This window comes from Condylura cristata, unplaced genomic scaffold (assembly GCF_000260355.1).
Source record: "Condylura cristata isolate star-nosed mole 26May11 unplaced genomic scaffold, ConCri1.0 scaffold00008, whole genome shotgun sequence".
NCBI lineage: Eukaryota > Metazoa > Chordata > Mammalia > Eulipotyphla > Talpidae > Condylura > Condylura cristata.
The window spans coordinates 13,775,666-13,793,458 of record NW_004567109.1 but is presented as its reverse complement, the minus strand read 5'-3'; the positions used below and the strand labels follow the sequence as shown (position 1 = coordinate 13,793,458).

The window sequence follows — 17,793 nt, the reverse complement described above, 5'->3', positions numbered from 1 at the left end:
AAAAAAAAAAAAAAAATTTGAGTACATGCATTAAAACTAATTATATTTCCTACCATTAAATTCTTTCTAAGACTGTTAATAATCAGTAGCTGAACACCAATATATATTTCACCAAAAATGTCAGAATTTAAAAGACTGAGGGTAATTCACTTCTTTGACTGAATCTGACTAGTAATTTCTCAAATAGGGACAAAGGTAAGATAAGTACATAACATTTTTCAATGTAACAAAGTAAAATCAGAAAATACTAACTCTGAACAAATTGTTTTTCTAGGTTTTTATTATTCTGTGAATCAGTCAACTCTCTTGCAAAAAATTTGAACCAAATTAATTTCAAAATAAAGTTAGTTTCACAAGATACCTCAGAATAAGTTTTAACAGCTTTCAAATCACCCTATTCTGAACATAAACATATCCTCTTTGACAGAAATTCAGAGAATGAAGTAATCATCAGTATATTCTTTACAGCTATCTGATGCCAAGACATTCTCCTCCAGCTTCATCTTCAAAACTATATAAAATATACTTTTATATATATAAAATATATTTTTATATATATAAAATATTTTTATTTGTATCTGTATTTTATTTAATATAAAAATAAACTACCCTTAATATGGCCATTAATCCTCTCTAGTCCAACTGTCATCAAATAGCAGGACTTTGCCAGACTCAACTGATCTTCCCTTGTCTGATCTTTCTTTAGTCTATAAAAATCCCAAAAATGGGCCTTCCCAGGTGGCATGAAGAGTTAAAGCACAGCACACTTTGAAACTATCCACAGCCACTTCAGCGCAAGTTCAATCCCCAGCCAAGGAGGTGACCACATGGCACAGCAAACCTCTCCTGACCCACCTAACTGTGCTCCTTTGGCAGTGTATTTCACTAGATCTGTTTTATTCCCTACTCTGTCTCTGGTGAACCCTCTCATCCACCCCTTCCATACACCTCTGGCCCATACCCAAGTTCTTGTATGCATAAGTAAATAATCTTTAAAAAAAAAAAAAAACACCCTTTAACATCTAAGGTTGGGCAACTTCAGGATGGCAGTCGCTAATCTTATAGCTTAAAATTACCTAACAACCCGAAAAAAAAAATGAAATCACAAAAAGATTAAAATAATGTAAACTTAAAAATAAAGTTCTTTACAAATAACTACAATGTCTCTAGACAGCAGATAACAGGAAGCTACATGTGCAGGATATTAAGCCAAAAGCATTGTCATTTTTTAATACAATCTACTAGAGGATCACAATGGCAACAGTTAAGGGAAAATGGACTACTCAAAATATGAGTTAGGTCTTAAGCTAGGCACAGCACTGAGAAGTACAACCAAGCTGATGAAACACAGAATTCTAACATTGTTTCTAAAGATGATTCTTGAGACTAGCTGGTAAAACAGACAAGGATTGGGGAGAAACTACAATACAAATGAAGAATCTTCAGAAAAACTATGAGGAATTTCTTCATGGGGGGGGATTAACAATCTAGTTTTCATAGTGTAAAAACACAAGAGACTCATATAGAATAACTGATAAAATACAGATTCCAAAGGCATTCATTAAGAAAATGAGGAAGAAAAAGAATCTGCAATGTTAAATACTCCCAGATGGTTAACTTCTACAAACAGAAACTTCTCTTCAATCATTTTGAATCCTGTTATTCCTCAGGGTTTCACTAAATAAAAATTTCCAGTTTAGTATGCTGGGCAGGTTATTCTAAATCATTGCCACCATACTTTTTAAAAATTTTATTTGTGCATACAAAAACTGGGTACAGGCCAGAGTGGGGAGAACAGGCATATTGACTAAAATACACTTCTGAGGGGAGCAGCAGGTGGGACAGAGGTATGCTGTGACATGTAGGTCACCTCCTTGGCTGGGGATCGAATTCATGCTGTGATGGCTGCTGTGGAGAGCTTCACAGTGCTGCACTTTAACCCAATGTTCCACCAGGGAAGGCTCAAGTCTACCTTTCTAATCCCCTTTTCTACAGGTAGACCAATGGACTCAAAGTAACATTTGTCCTAAGTGAATATGAATTAGCTCAGTTTGCCCTAATTCTAATTCTAGATTTGTCAATAAAGTGAGGTAACCTTGCAGTTTATAAACAGCATGAGTGGGGTAGACTAAAACTCAATTTTCTAACCTTTCAAGATTATGTGACTTGTGATTTATCTGTCCTGAATCACATGCATGTCCCCCTTATTCCTGATGTCTATAAATAGCAAGTTTCACAAGATTAGGTGAAATGGATGCAACCCATTGCCATTTTGATGCTTGTGGTGAAGATCACACCTGAGTACTTAAGTATGTTTAAATTTTAATTAATATGGTCTCCCAATATGCCCACAAAGTAGTAACTGGCTACAGAGATCAATAGGTAATAGGACATTGTTGTTAGTAATTTTAAATGACAAGTGTGAAAATGGAACAAGGCACAGAAATAAGCTTTCGAGCAGAATAGTGCCAGTTCTTCTACTTCCTAGCTAGTGATCTTGAGAAAGATTTTCTTTTTGAATCTCAATTCCCCTAACTATTAAATGAAGCTGATCTTCACTGTTCTATAAGATAATTACAAGGACCAGCGATAAGAGATGAAAAGACACAAAAGTGTCAAAAATAAAGCTAATTAAACATGGGTCTATAACTTAAGTATCAGAGGGAAAAAGAGAAAATAAACACTACATAGATTCTAATGGTATAAAACAAATTTGTAGGTAAAGAAACAAAATTGCCAAAATCAAAAATGATGATGAGTCTTTTTGTAAGAGTAGTAGCAAAATTATGGGTAAATTCTTTCAATTTTTTTAAAAAAAGAGATGGGGGTAAGGGGATTCACCAGCAACAGAGCAGAGTGCAGAACAAGCAGATCCACTGAAACACAATGCTGTGGGGAGCAGCAGGTGAGAGGTCTGCTGTGCCATGTGGGTAGCTCCCTGGCGAGTAAACTGGTGCCGCAGTGGTTGTGGGTAGCTTCGTAGTGCTGCAACTGAGGAACGCCCAATTTTCTACACTGTATACTGTGGGGCTATATTTTTACAACAAATGCAAAGGCAAAATGTACAAATAAAAAATTTGAAAGATACAATTATTTTATATGCAGGCATTTTAAAAGTTCTTTATCTATACTCTGATTACCCAAAAGAATACACATGAAGTCTACCTTTTCTAAATCGTTTTATGTATTACACAAATGATATGGCTGAAGTTTTAACTGTAACACAAGTCATCTTATAAAAGCCACCAAATATTAAAACAGCAGTAACAGCAAATGAGGTGGAAAGATAATAAACTTTTTTTTCCCCTCCATAACCAATATACCCATTTTCTTCCTTCATCTTTCCACTATCTCTTGCCTTATCTATCTTCTAGTCCCACCTTGAAATCCAATCTCTCATAAAAATGTCCTGATGACTTTAGTGCTAACTGGTCTACTAGTTCACAATATATAATATTGTCCTATACTGTATTGTATATTATCTGATAATTACTTGGTATCTTCTCACTATGGCTAATCAGAGTTAAGTCAGTTCAATTAGGGTTTAACTACTTACTCAGCAAGAGATGAAAAACATTAAAGCACTATCTATTGAACTAGTCCCAGTTAGAATTCTTAATACCCAATTGTATTTCAAAAGCATTTTTCACAAAACTGACCTACTAACAAAATCTGACCTACTAACAAAATCTGGTCTTCACTAAATCTCTTCAAGGGATGGAACAGCTTCCCTCCGGGGGTTGAGGGAAGGTGAGGTGGGTGGGGAATTAGAACAATGTATAAACACAAATGCAGTCTGCTGGATGTGTAGAAACCAAAACCTCCAAACAAACCCTTAACAACAAAGTACTCTAGTTATTTTTATTCAACAGACAGACGTAGGCATTGGTAGTCATCTGCTATCTCTCTCTGCAGTTCCTGAATATATGAATTCTATCCACTGCCTGAAATTCTAGTCAAGACATAGGTCTTTCCTTGTTCTTCCTAAAGTTCAGCCTATTCCCTCCATCTCCTTCACTTGCTCTTTCTAAACCATCCTTTAAATTTTGTTATTTCAAGATTTCTTTTGTTATCTTCTCACAATGGAAACTACACTGCACAAATAGAACAGATCTGCTTCCTTAGCCATGTGAACTTGCAGAAGTTATTTACTCTTTTCTGTACACTTCAGTGTCTTCATCTGTAAAACTGTGAAGTAATTCTACCTACTTCACAATAGAACTAAATGGAATTTAACATAAAAGCATACTCAGAACTGCTAACACAGGGCTGAATACCTCATCCCTAATTTGTATTGCCAATATTCTTGAATAATCTTAAATTCTTCTGTACCTTTAACCTATACTGAAAGCTAAAAACTCCTGAATCAAACAAAGTGTTCAGTAAATATTTCATCCTTTCCATCCTCCAAACTATCAATCCATTTTAATTATCCTTACAATCTAACTAAAATATAGAGTAAAAATCCAAAATCAGGCCCTCCCTGGTGGTGCAATGGGTTAGGATGCAGCACTGCAAACTAGCCGCAGCCACTTCGTTACTAGTTAAATCCTTGACCTGCAGAGATGATCCATGTGGCACAGCAGACCTCTCCTGCCTCGCACACTATTCCCCTCAGCAGTGTACTTTTAGATCTGCCTGTCCTGCTCCCCACTGTGTCGCTGAATTCTCTCACTGTCCCTGCACCTCTGGCCTGTCCCCTAGTTCAGTATGAATAAATCTTACCAAAAAAAATTCAAACTCCCTCAAAAACTGAGCACCCAGCCAACCTCCCCAGTTTTTACCATTCCTTCCCATATTAATTTCTCACTCTAAAAACCTGGTGGCACGGGGTTAAATTAAACAAGGCATGGCTGTCAAGCTATCAGTAGCCACTGAGCCCAAGTTTGATGCCTATTCAGGGAACTGACCAACGTGACACAGCAGACCTCTCCTGCTCCCCTCAACAGTGTTTAGTTGATCTGCCAGTTCTGCTCCCATTGTCCCAGAGCTGGGGTGTAGACCAGTTATGGGGGAGGGGCTTAGAGGACCCAACAGAGACAAAGTGGGGAAACAGAGACAGGAGTGGGGAACAGCTGCTGTGATAGCTTCACTGTGCTGCCCTTTAACAACTCTTGCGCCACAGGGAGGCCCCAAATAAATCTTTTTAAAAAATTGTTAATGTAGTTTAATTGTATTTTGTATTATAAACTAGTTCATGTGATTTGAAGAGGCATTCAAAATACACTTTTTCATATAGTATAATCATAAATTTATATAAAATGTTTAATAATGAGCTTGCCAAAATTCTTGAAAACCAACCATTTGGCTCAAATTAACTAACTCTTGGCCCTCCCTGGTGGTACAGTGGGTTGGTGTGCTGTACTGCAAAGCTAAGCCAAGCACTGGCTGCTTCAGTTAGAAATCAATCGCCGCTCTGGTGGTGATCCACATGACACAGCAGACCTCTCCTGTCTCTTCTGCTGCTCCCCTCAACAGTGTACTTTGTTGATATGCCTGTTCTGCTCCCCACTGTTTCTGGTGAATCCTCTCACCACCCCTGCACCTCTGGCCTGTATCCCATTTCTGTAAGCATAAATAAATAAAAATATTTTTAAAAAAAAATTAACTCCAGCACATCATTGGACATTCTGGACCTCTTATTAGTTTATTAAACTTTGCTACAAATAACCTTATGAGCCTGCTTCCTCATCTGAAGTGAAATGTATTAAATGAAGAACTAAATTTTTATATCCGTTAGGTGACAGTGTGCTTATTACTCTACCTGACATGTTAAAATACTGTTTCCTTCACGACTGTCTTCCTTAATTTCCCCAAATTGTCATATTTTTTTCAGAAAGTTAAAATATTTCGGGCCCTCCCTGGTGATGCAAAGGGTTAAAGCACAGCACAAAGAAGCTTAAGCCACTTCCGCATGAGTTGGATCCAGCCTGCCCTGCAGGATCAGGAGGAGATCAGCATGGTGAGGCAGACCTCTCCTGACCCGCCCGCTGCTCCCCTCAGCAGTGTACTTCATTGATCATCCTGTTCTGTGCCCCATTCTGTCTCTGGTGAATCCTCTCACCCTCCACATCTCTGGCCTGTACCCCAGTTCTGTATGAATAAATCTTTAAAAAAAAAAAAAATTTCTTCATCTACTATAGCTCTTACACCACATTTTATCTGTTGTATAGTCCTCCTAACACTGCTCCTAAGACAAAGATGTTTTATTTGCCCTACCCCAGTAATAATACAAACATTTGTTGATAAGTCAATACAGGGCCTCCCTGGTGGTGCAGGGGTTAAAAACCAGTGCTATCAGACTATGGACAGCCACTGCAGCCAGCCACTGCAAGATGAGCTTCATCCCAGACCAGGGAGGGAACTGACCTACCTGGCACAGCAGACCTCTCTTGCCTCGCTGGCTGCTCCCCTCAGCAGTTTGTTTCAGTGGCTCTACCTGCTATGCTTCCCACTCTTAATCTCTGATGAATCCTCTCACCCATGCCTCTCTGACCTACACTACATCTTGTATGCATAAATCACTAAATCTTTAAAAAAAAAAAAGGGGGGGGGCTTTGTTTAAAAAATTCCAAATTCAGTTAACTAAGAAGGCCTTAGAATTTTACTCAAAGTTCATCTTTGTCATCCTGATTTAAACAGGTTACTTACACACTAGTTCTACAGAGGCAATTGCAAACAAATTTCAGACTGGGGAAATGCTAAACAGAAAGAACAATACCCCACTGGTTATTTCCTAAGGATTTAATAAGAAAACAATACATTTGGCTCAAGTGGTATTTTCTTCCATTGATTTTTATATTGTAAGACTTGGATACAATTTTTTCTACAGTTGAAAATGGAACCAAAGTGATTACTTCAAGTATTTCTTAACAAGAAGCTAATTGCACAAATTAAAGGGTAAGGAAGTAAAATCTGTAAGAAAAAAAAAATACTCCTGAAGTCTTTCTTCAGTATGTATTTCAAGTAACCATTTCTCTTTAACACTAAGGCATACTGTATTTTTAAAATAACTACACACAGGGTCTCCCTGAGGGTGCAAAGGGTTAAGACGCAGCACTGTGAAGCTAGTAGCTAAAGCCACTGCAGCATGAATTCCACCCAGTGCCAGAGAGCTTAACCAACTCCACAGCAGACCTCTCCTGTCTCACCCACTGCTCACCTTTAGCAGTGTACTTCAGTCAATCTGCCTGTTCTGCTCCCACTCTTCTCTCTGGTGGATCCTTGTCTCTGGCCTACAGCCCTGTTCTTGTATGCCTAACTAAATCTTTAAAAAAATAAATGCACGTATACCTAATAATAGTAAGATTCACTGGAAAGCCCTAATCTTATCATTCATGTCCTTCCAGCCTCCCTCTTTATATGCAAAAAGCATTTAGGTCAGAAATCATAGAATAAGAGTAAAAATGCGTTTATGTATTAGCAATTCTTATCCACGCATATCAGCTATTATTCCACACCAACTAACCTGAGCTGATGTTTGGTTTCTCTGGTCTAGACTACCCCATAAGAATCCTTTCAGTTATATATATATATATATACACACATATATATATATGTATATATATATGTGTGTGTATATATATATTTAAAAGAACACACACACACATATATGTTCTTTTAGTCTCTTCTTGAAACTTTCCTGTAATAATTCCATTTTTAGGAAGTTCTCCCTTTTGCTTACAAAATATCTTTTCCCTATAACCTCCATCCACTAGCTATAGAGCTATCTTTTGACAGAGAATAAACCTACTAGAATGTTAAAAATATTTCATCTATCATGTATTCTGCAAAATCATCTATTTTCCTATAATGCATACCCCTCTGAGATCATCTCTTACAAACTAAATGTTTTACACAATACAGCACAGCATGAAGTGAGATTGCTTCATCTCTTCCATAAGTAACCCATTGCTTTCCAAGTAAAGATCTTACTCCTTGACCTTCTAAAACTAAACACACATTTAAGTCAACTCTATACCTGTCTAAGTAGACTCCTATATCAAACTAATTGCATGAATATTTCATTCAACTTCCTTTTCCTAATCTAATGGCCAAATATCCCTTTGGGGAAATCCAATCACACATCAATTAGAGCTATATAGGCAAATTCCTATTCCAAGTTATGATCTATAAGGTACCACATTCACTCTTCCCAAAACACCTCCAGCTATCTTTTCTGTATCTTTCAAGGCTCAGCAATTACTTCTTCCATAGTTCTTCTATGATCAATCCACCCACACTGAAGGCTGGTTTAGGCAATCTTTAAGCATCCAAATTAGCACCTTGTGCATACCTTGGAAAAAACACTTCCTAGTTTGTACTGTTATCTGTCACTAACGTTCAAGTTTCCCTGAAAATATATTTCTGAGTTTCTCAGGAATGAAATACATTCTCTGAGTTTCTAAAGTTGTACAATGAAAATATAAACAACTTCATCTTAATTTTTTAAAATTTATTTATGCATACAAGAACTGGTATACAGGCCACAGGGGATGGGGAGGATTCAGAGACAGAATAGGCAGACTGACTGAAATACACTGCTGATGGGAGCAGCAGGTGAGACAGGAGGGGGCTGCTGTGCCATATAAGTCACCTCCCTGGCCAGGGATCAAATTCGGTGCTGTAGTGGCTGTGGACAGTTTTGTAGTGCACTAACCACTTGCACCACCAAGGAGACCCCATCTTAATTCTTAGAACAGTAGTTACAGGGGCATAGGAAGAAAAAAAAGAAAAACCAGTAATTTCAGTTTTGCTTTTAAACAGGCAAAATTCTACAAATATTTAAGAAAACTTTCCATTCTCAATGGCAAGGAAATTCTAATGAATACAAGCTTGAACCTAGCATAACTATAATCACATCTTCTCTACATGACCCTCACCCCATTCTCAGTTTCCCAGAAATATAATTTACTCAAACGCTTGATTAGAGTTTAACAATAGGTCAGGCTCTTAAAAGAATAATGCAGTCCTCAATTCTCTCTACTCTTATTTTCACCTATAGTTAAAAAACTAGCAATATAAGACAAGAATTCAATCATTTTGTGAGGCTTGTAAGGAATTATCTTTCCATGCCAGACTACTCCAAAGTTGAGACAAAGGGAAAAGTTAACTTACTTCTTCAGAATGGCTGAAGTTAAGTAACTTCAATCAAAAATTACTAGGAAAGAAATAGGCTCATATGCAATTATGCAGCAAAGCCAAAACCTTGTAAAATATATATCTTTTGATCCAGTAATAAAATAAAGGATAGAAGTGAATCAATACATATTAAAAAAATGCTCACTACAGTGGACTCCCTGGGGCACAAGGATTTGTTTACAGCACAGCACAATGAAACTACTGGCAGCCACTGCAGCAGAGTTCAATATCCCCAGCCAGGGAAGAGACCTACATGGTGCAACAGATCTCTACCATCTCACCGCAGCCCCTCAGCAGTGTATTTCAGCTGATCTGGCTCTTCTGCTCCCTGCTCTGTCTCTGGTGAATCCTCTTCACCACCCCACACCTCTGGCCTGTACCCCAGTTCTTGTATGCAAAAATAAATCTTTTGGGGAAAAAAAAGTTTACTGCAGTATTACTTTACCTGAAGGGGGGGGGGGTTAAGTATTAAGAAACTGACATGTTCAACAATTAAGGGACTGGTAAATTAGTATCTATGACAACACTACGAAGTCATCAAAAGTGATGTCACAGAAGAATGCGTAACAATTAAGGAAAGGTTCTAAAATGCAGAAAGCAGATTACACAATAGTACTTGAGATATAAAATAAACCACACATGGGTGATTTGCTTTTTTTCTCAGCCTGACAGTTCTAAGATAGTAAATTAATCCTGTGGCAAAACTTCACAGCTTAAAGATCTAAGATATAAAATTGCTCCTGTGGCAAAATGAATCAGTAAAAATACCAGGCAAACATGGCTTGCTATTCTCCTTCAGTTTGTTCTGCCAATATGTCAAATCACAAAACTCTAGAAGTTCTGGGCCCTCCCTGGTGGCAAAATGGTTTGTTAAAGCCCAGCATTATGGAGATATCCAGTCACTGCAGCAAAAGTTGGATCCTAAGCCAGGGAGCTGACCCACAGGGGGCAGCAAACTATCTAGCCTGCTGCTCCCCTCAGCAGGGTATTACAGTCAATTGGCCTGTTCTCACAACTTCTGTCTATGGTGAATCCTCTCACCCACCCCACCCCACCCCCACCACCACCTCTGTATAAATATAATCTTTTAAAAAAATTTTACAACATAATTTTCTGAACGAAGTTTAAAGTATTCCCATTTGGCAGGAAGATTTTCTACAATCTTATAAATACAAAGGCACACAAACACCCCATCTAAGGAATCTACTGCTCACTTAAGTATCAGTCCCATTCTTCATGAATCTTGATTTATCTTGGGAGACCAATAAAGACTAGAAAACGGTTTACAGTCAATTGTGTAAGGATGTTAAGAGTTAACAGTGGGCAACAGGAATAAGACTGACTGCAGTGCTAACTGAATTTAGAAGCAACCACAGGAAATTTTTCTAAAAACGTCAGTGGATAAAATAAAAAGTAATGACAAGAATAACTGAAGCTTTATTTATTTTTGATGCTTGTTTACTAGCCTGAGAATAACTGGGATATTCAATCATCAAATCTTTATGGATTGGTTTTACCAAAGAACCAGTCACTAATCAAGACCTCACTACGAAAACATCACAAGGCTAGTCAAGTCCAACAAATGACTCATCTATTCCAGAAGTTCACCAAATGACTTGTGAATTTAATAGATATAGATATATATACTTGATTAGACCTTTACATAAATTAAGTCCTCAAATTTGCTACTTCGTTTTTAAATCCAAGGTTCCACAATAATTCTTATACATTCAAGTTTATCTCAGCACCTTACACTATACATTCCTAAAAATATTCCTATCTCTGCCTTTCTGCTTTTAATCACACGATGTGAGAGCATTTTGCAATTGGAAGAAAGCAGATTTATAATACAGAATAGATTTTAAGGATGTTTCAAGTAGTTAAACCAAAGTGCCCATCATGCAAGTTAATAACCTGCTATGCCACTATGCAATGCTTACAAGGTCAGGCTTTTTGTTCCTCTAGAAACAGAAGCCTCTGTGAACATTCAGTCTTTCAGCTATCTGGCAAAAAATAGTAAACTACCTTTTTTCTACAAGATTTATGACAGATTTCTTGTTAAACTATTAAACTTCAGAGAGGGGTTTAAAAGACTAAATTTGCTATGTTTTGCCTGACTTTCAATTTCTCAGTATTCTGGCTCTATATTCCTGTTGCTTTAACATCACTGGCAAGTACATCACTGCTTCTCATTCATCTGCACACCCTAGAAGATGGCAACCATCCTGCTTTACTTAAACTGGGCACCTGACTTTGTGTTATGGAGGGAGAATCTATCAAAGAGCCCTCCTCACACCACTAAAAGAATGTTTTTATACCAACCTAACAGGTGTCTCAGATACCTAGACCAAATGTAAATCCCACTGAACGCATGACAAAGTTAAGGAAAATACATATATATAATCTTACTGTTTGCTTTATATTGAAGGATAATTACTCAGGTTTCTCCCAACCATTAACATGTAGATCTCGTAAGAGAAAACTTCTCCTTACTTTTTCCACCATACTACATTTAATAATGCCTGAGTCCTGGATAATATATGACAATCCACCCCAATCATCGGCATTTTCTTTCTCTTATGGTGCTAAAAATTTACATTCTCTCAATAAAGACTAAGAATTACCAACTCTTTAAAATAAACTCAACTCTTTAATTTGAACCTATCCTCCATCATTCTTCCCAAGATTCCCAACTGTTACAGATAAAATTGTAAGTTAGTCTTCAGAAAATACAAAAATGTTAAAAGTGGTCACCCTTTTTCTGCGTTTTTGTTGTTACATTATGTACAATACTGACTGTTCTATCGAGAAAAAAAGTCTTGGAGAAAAGCAAAACACCATGTAAGATAGGAGCTAGGAAAAAAAGTTCTGAAAAACATCCTTCTAACACTACCAGTTCTAAGAAGGCAGGCAGAAAAACCATTTCAGGGCTTGGTAACTTATTAAACTCTTGAAAAAAACAGCACCCCACCTTTTTCTATGCCCTATTATAGTCTTAACATTCCCTCTTTAACTTCCATGGTTCTATCATTTCTATCATCCCTGTACAAATTTATTTCAACTCATTCTTCACCTCTTTCGGCATCATGGAAAATTCATTTTCCTTATGTAGTTTCTGCTTTCTTTTAAGCCCACATGTCCATTACCCTTCACACTAAGGTTCAAATAGTAAGACCAATTATACTTCCATAAAGGTTTGAACACCACGAGCTTTTATTTATGGTTTAGTATAATACCTCTCCTGTTCTCTCTAGTTCCTTGTTCTTCCCTAAAAGTCTTAAGAATGGTAAGCTGGTTACCTTTTTAACACTTTCTTCTTCCTCTTGGCGTTTCTCATAGTGTGAGAAGTCATCAAAAATGGAAGTGGTGTGCTTGTAGCTGGCTATGATTTTCAACACCTGCTTAGCCTTTTCCAGAGGCACCTCCTGAGTGTCCCTGGAGTTGGTCACTGGTTTATTCTCGTTGTTCTCTAGGCGAATGTGTCGCAGTTGGCTATTGGGAACGTCCTTCACAAAAATCCACCTGACATCAAAACGACCCTTCCATTTGTCCTGGGACCACACACCTGCACATGTGTTGTAGTCCACAGCAGATTTCATTTCTGCAACGCCACAGAAGTGTCCACTGCCGTTGACACTGAAAAGTAAGTAAACGGGGCCTTTCCCGTTCATGGAGCGGTAAGCAGCATCCAGTCTCTTGTTACCATGCTCTGTGCTGCACCAGATATTATACTTAATGGAACGGTGGATATCGTCCTCAGAGTAGCTCTTAATGATGAAAACCCGGCCATGTTTCAGATTCCAATCAAAATCCTTGGGGTTATAGTTATTAATGGACCGCAGCTTCTCCAATACAGGGTGAGGTTCTGAAGGAGTAGATCCAGATCCCGCTTGAGACTGTCCTACTCCATTACCATCCACCCCATTATGACCGAACCCACTGCCACGGTTCCGAGGTGCTACCCAGCGGGTTGGCTGAGCTGCCTGTTGCTGGACTGAAAGCTGGGTAGGCTGTGGTGGAGGTGGGGGCAATGGTTGTGTTTGTTGCCCTACAGATGCCTGAGCCACTGGTGGGCTATTGTTAGCCTGCTGACCTACAGGCTGGGGAGACCCCTGGGTTGGCTGCTGACCTATATTCTGAACCAAAGCCTGTGAGGGAGCTTTTGCCACAGGACCCTTGTTATCCCAAGTTCCAATATCCATGTTATGCTTTATTGGGGGTGGCGGAAGACTTGACCCTGCAATCCCATTCTTGGTCTTCAACTTAGGTTGCTGTTTTGCAGGCTTGCTAGCAATATCAGCCCAAGATGCTGGTTTCGGAGGAGCAATGGTAGCTGGAGGCAAACTATTGGAAGCGACGATGTTACTAGTAATGGACCCACTACCAACAGCAGAGCCTACAACTTTTGGAACATTGCTTGCAACTTCAGTGCTACCCAACTTCAATGCTGCCATCCCTTGGTCTATAGTATTCATGCCAGGAGCCTTATTGAGAGTCTCACTGGCAAAAGCTGACTGTCCATCAATCATGGCTCCACCTAAGGAGCTAGGTGCATAAGCATAATTGCTACTATATCCAGAGCTCTGAGTAGACTGTCCCTGAGAACTGTTATTTCCCCAAGCTGAGAAGTCAATCCCACTGGGAAAGAAATTAAAACCATGCTGGCCAAGAAATGGAGTGCTACCTAGGGCTCCTGGTTGTCCAAACATTGCATCTGGTAGAAAGTGAGGCTCTCCGTTGCTCAGCTGTCCATAAGAAGTTAGATAGGGCATGGCTGTGTCGCCCCCAGTAGACCAAGCAGCTTCACCCAAAGAATAGGAGAAGCCAATGGAAGGACTGTAGTAACTGGGTAAATAGGAATCTGACATGGCAGTATATGCATTATTCTGTGGAAGGAAAAAAAGCAAATAAATCAGTATTTAAACACAAAAATAAGTAAAGCAATTAAGACATTTCCTCTTCCACTTATTCACAACTGAAAATATTTCAGTCATTATCATAAAAATTGGACCATTTAAGGACCATTTAAGATGGTCCTTCCCATAAAACTGGTATTTTCATAATGTAAGATTTTTTTTCTTAATCACTGAAATGTTTACAAACATATAATGAACATGGGCCTTAACTTTAGCACTTCAATTCAGAAAAGAGCAAACCAGTACCTCACCAACAGATTAAATCTTGCTTTATGAAAGTGTTGAGGTGATATTGTTACTAAAACCCCAATCTCTGGATTAAAAAGATGAGTAAAAAAAAAAGAAAGAAAGAAAGAGTTTTGACAGAACAGAGGTTCAAAGTGTCCTATAACTTAAACAGTATCTAAAGGAATTTCCTATTGAAACCATACTATAAAAGAACCATGGGGGGGAGGGTTATTTGAAATTCTATCCCAAAAATCTGTGCAGTAATCCCTCATCCATGTATCAAAATGTAAAGTCCATTTCATCTAGTTTACAGCTTTAGGCCTCTTGGCAAATCACCTGAGAACAAATAGCTGCCACTATTTAAATAAAACTTAGAAAGGAAACAGTGGTTTCCAGAGAATTTAAAACTAGAAAAAGATTGCTAACTGTTTTTACTTCACCTATAAAATGACTGTAAGGGAAACTCACACCTAATCTTTCCATTAAAAGCAGGAGTATGATTTGATAGTCTACACCTTTAAAAAAAAAAAGAATCATTCTTAAAAAAAAAAGGAATCATTAAAAAATAGCCAGGAATATAAATTTAAACAATGTAAATAGTCTTCACATTTAGCACTGCACACACTGAAGGTTACAGAGCAAAATCCTCATTCTTGACTAACTTTAATTTATGTAGATTAGCACTTTAACATTTTTTTTTTAATAAATCCTATCACTCACAAAAGAATCCCTTAAATGGAGTCAGATACATACAAGTTGATCTCTAGGTATAGAGACACAGCTCAACTGGAAATCAAGAGATTTTGCCCTCGTTCTAAGTAGCTCTGGTCTATATACTGGTTAACTATACATCCATTAACCAGTCAATAGGTAGTTTTGTTCTTGAGACACTTGGAAAGCCATTAAGTTTGTATTACCAAAGCAAACAAGAGCTTCTCCCTAGCCACTAAAACATATCAAGATTAAGTATTTCAGTTAACATGGGTCAATAAAATGGTGATATTTTCTCTGCCAATTAAAAATTTTTCTTTTAAAAGATTTTCTCAAAAAAAAAAAAAATAGCGCCATCTTTTCACATGTATTTAAGTCAAAGTCTATTCATTAAATAGTGTTAAGATAGTAACAGACCCAAATCACTATGTGAAAGAAATTTAGTCTACTTTCAATATAGAATAAACCTACTTAAGGCATAAAAAACTGGTTTAAAAGCAGATGAAATAACTTTATAAACTACAAAGGACAAAGATTCTCAAGTTATTCCTCTATTCAACCAAGATTTCCCTCAAAATTTCTTAACTAGACATTTAAGCTTGAGCTTACTCAAGAAAGAAAAAACAAACACATTCAATATCACAGGTTACACCATTATATAGCTGAATGCCTACACCTGAACTGGCAGGTTCCCACATGCCCCTGAGCTCAAAAATCTGAATTACACAATGTTTCACAAGAACTACCTAGAATTATGTTTCCAAATGCTCCCACTCTCCCTGTTATAATGATTATGTAAGCAAACTACTTCAATAGCAGGAACCTATTAATAGTTCATTCCTCTACTTCCTTCCCTACTTTTCCTGATTAACTGGTTGTCTTCTGCAAAAACTTTCTTCCAATCATTTGCTTAAGTGGTTTCTATACTTAAAATACAGAAAATTTTAAGTAATGTAAGAGTTTTATGTAAGAATTAGGTCCAAATATGGGCATGCATTAATATATCAAGTTATTCACGACTGTTATACATTATCTTCACATAAGTACCCCTTCATGAGGTTCTTCATCTTTTAGAGTATCTTGGATGAGTTACCATCCATTTTCCATTTTGGCTTATTAATCAAGGGAGATATATTTATTAGTTACAACTAACTGTCTTGGGAACCCAGCATGTCAATACAAAAGGCTGCTGAAACAAATTTTCACGTACACTTTTTATTTTATGAACCTATAGACGATCTTCACATTGCAAAACCTCAATCATTGTTGATCTTTTCACACCATTTTGTATAAACCCTATAGCTCCTTTCAGGAAGCCAGAAGTATATAAAGTTGGTCTCTCTAGACAGAAGTATATAAAGTTGGTCTCTCTAGTTCAACTCAAGATATACCTCACAGTTCTCAGAATGTAGGAATCCACTAGCTAGTGACCAGAAGAAAGAAGACACCCAGTTCTACAGCTCTGAATAAAGTTCAGGTTACTCTCTACTAGTTTTTTCATCATATGTGAATCCAATTTCTAAAAGAAAAAATGGAGATGAAAATTCAGAACATTTAACACGGAAAATATTCTTAAATTGTATGCTATTATATTTTCAGTAAAAAGAACCAACTAGGCAAATAGAGTGTGCCTACACTGTAAAATATTATCAATACTAGTCTAGAAATAGTGTTTGTTGATGACATCAGAATCTGTCTATAAACTTGTAGTAACCGTTTTTATAACAAAATAACCTGTATTAAGAAAGTTATCTCCTGAAATTGAGCTTTATTGATAGGGCAGAGAAAGAATGATGGTATACTACACCCTTTGATCAGGCATGTAAATGGTTAACTACTCACGGGCCTTGCCTGTGGGCTCAAGTACGGTTCAAAATCATCATCATTTAATCCATCCTTTTGATGCACAGATCCATTTTGTACTAAAGGGAAAAGAAAAGCACATTCAAGTCAGGAGTGTCTCAAGCCTACAGCCTCCCCCTTACCACCACCAATTAATCGCATGTATCCTCACCAGAGAAAAATCTTACTGAACAAAGTTTTAATTTCAAGAGAACAAAAGCGTGAATGCTGAAATGAAAATGCCTCCTTCCCCCCAGAGCCAGTGGATCTAAAAAGGTCATTTTATTGGCTCCTCTAGATTTCAATCCCCTCCCGCCGCCCCTCCCCCATCTCATGTGAGTACTTCCAGAGTGTGATCCACGAGGATGAAAAACAAAGGCCTTCTAAGACCTACAGGAAACTAAGGACCTGGGACATTTCAAACCCGAATCCACCCCCACCCTTAATGAATTACTCCTTGTTCGCTAAAAAGCTGTCCGCCAGCTGCAAGAACACACCGAAAGGGTCAAACGCTTAAAGTGAGCAGCACCTGCGAACTCAGCGGCTTCCGAGAGGTCCTCTCCCTGGGGCGCTTCCCGGAGACCCCGCCCCCACCGCTCGGCGTCCCCCTCCCGACCCCGGGCCACCGGCGGAGCTGGGCTCACCTTTGTTTCCTTGACCTTTGGGTCTCTGCGGGCGGAGGAAACGTCGCCGGGCAGCAAGCAGTCGGAGGAAGAAACAGAAAAGGAGAGACGAATTAAAGCCGGGCCGGAGGAGGGAAGAAAGGAGCGGGCCTGAGGGGAGGCGTCAGGAATGGTGGTGAAGGGGAGGCTGGAAACGGGAGGCGGGGAAAAGCGCTAGGCCGGCGGGCCCGCGGAGAAAACGCGGGGGACGCGCCAGAAACGGCGCGAGGAGACCAGTGCTTCAAGGAAGGGGAAGGAAACAAGGCAGAAAACGAGGCCCGCTGAGGAGGGGG

The 17,793-nt window shown here is 38.4% G+C and overlaps 1 protein-coding gene across 1 annotated transcript in view; it reads right to left on the bottom strand.

Annotated features, from left to right (window-relative positions):
* Positions 1-17,793, bottom strand: part of YTHDF2 (YTH N(6)-methyladenosine RNA binding protein 2) — a 27,290-nt gene that overhangs the window by 8,756 nt on the left and 741 nt on the right. The window contains exons 2-4 of the mRNA XM_004678697.1: positions 17,483-17,507; positions 16,839-16,918; positions 12,441-14,027 (exon numbers count right to left, since the gene is read on the bottom strand). Coding sequence (XP_004678754.1) covers positions 12,441-14,027; positions 16,839-16,918; positions 17,483-17,507 — 1,692 coding nt within the window. The remainder of the gene's footprint in view (positions 1-12,440; positions 14,028-16,838; positions 16,919-17,482; positions 17,508-17,793) is intronic.